This window comes from Plasmodium fragile (genome assembly GCF_000956335.1).
Source record: "Plasmodium fragile strain nilgiri unplaced genomic scaffold supercont1.189, whole genome shotgun sequence".
Lineage (NCBI taxonomy): Eukaryota > Apicomplexa > Aconoidasida > Haemosporida > Plasmodiidae > Plasmodium > Plasmodium fragile.
In genome coordinates this window covers 1-806 of record NW_012192769.1, presented here as the reverse complement: position 1 = coordinate 806, position 806 = coordinate 1, and the positions used below count along the sequence as shown (strand labels likewise).

The window sequence follows — 806 nt, the reverse complement described above, 5'->3', positions numbered from 1 at the left end:
CCTTACAAAAGCTTCCTGTGTCAGATGTAAATTATATTTTTTTGGATACAATTCATGCAGGCAACAAATCTGTCTACATCTTGCCATAAAACAGGGACTGGTGCGAGCTTTCATTCAAAACGATTCATTAGGGCACCTAGTATTCATTAGTAAATATTTGTAAACACGAGCGTTATATATACGTAACACTAGCGTAATACGTATATACTGCTGTAATTATTAATGGTGTATTATTTTAAAAAACAAAACAAAAAAAATAAAGAAAAGCCTCAAATCCTAAACCATGTAACTCTGACCCCAAGGCTCAGTCTCAGCAGTAAAGAACCCTTTTATAATATACCCTGGACCCTTAGCAGTATATTGACCCCAAGGCTCAGTCTCAGCAGTAAAGAACCCTTTTATAATATACCCTGGACCCTTAGCAGTATATCTTGAGCCCGTATGAATATAGAATTTGACTTCTGAGACAACTGGTTCTTCAAGAAGAGCTATACATTCGCCTTCTGTCTTAGTGGTGACTTCTTTCCATGAATCTCTAATGTCATGTAGGATGTTTTTGAATTCATCTCTGCTCAATTTTTCTTTTGCAGCCATACTGTAGAATACGTCATGTACATGCTCGCGTTGTTTTTTAAAGTTATTACCAACTATTCGTCCACATTCTTGCCATTTCTTCCTATATTTAACCATAGTTTCCATAGTTTGATTGTTTTTTAATTCTAGAAATTTCTTGAACAAACGTTTTTTAGCATCAATATATTTAAATCTTTCATTTATGAATGATTGCCAGTATAGAGACAGTAATT

General features: G+C 34.2%; 1 protein-coding gene across 1 annotated transcript; it reads right to left on the bottom strand.

The window, feature by feature from the left end:
• Positions 1-276: 276 nt before the first annotated feature.
• On the bottom strand, positions 277-699 carry AK88_05634 (uncharacterized protein; the record flags this gene model as incomplete). Its single annotated transcript, XM_012483236.1, has 1 exon — positions 277-699. One exon carries the CDS (start codon positions 697-699, stop codon positions 277-279), a length of 423 nt encoding a protein of 140 aa, XP_012338659.1.
• Between the last annotated feature and the right edge of the window lie 107 nt (positions 700-806).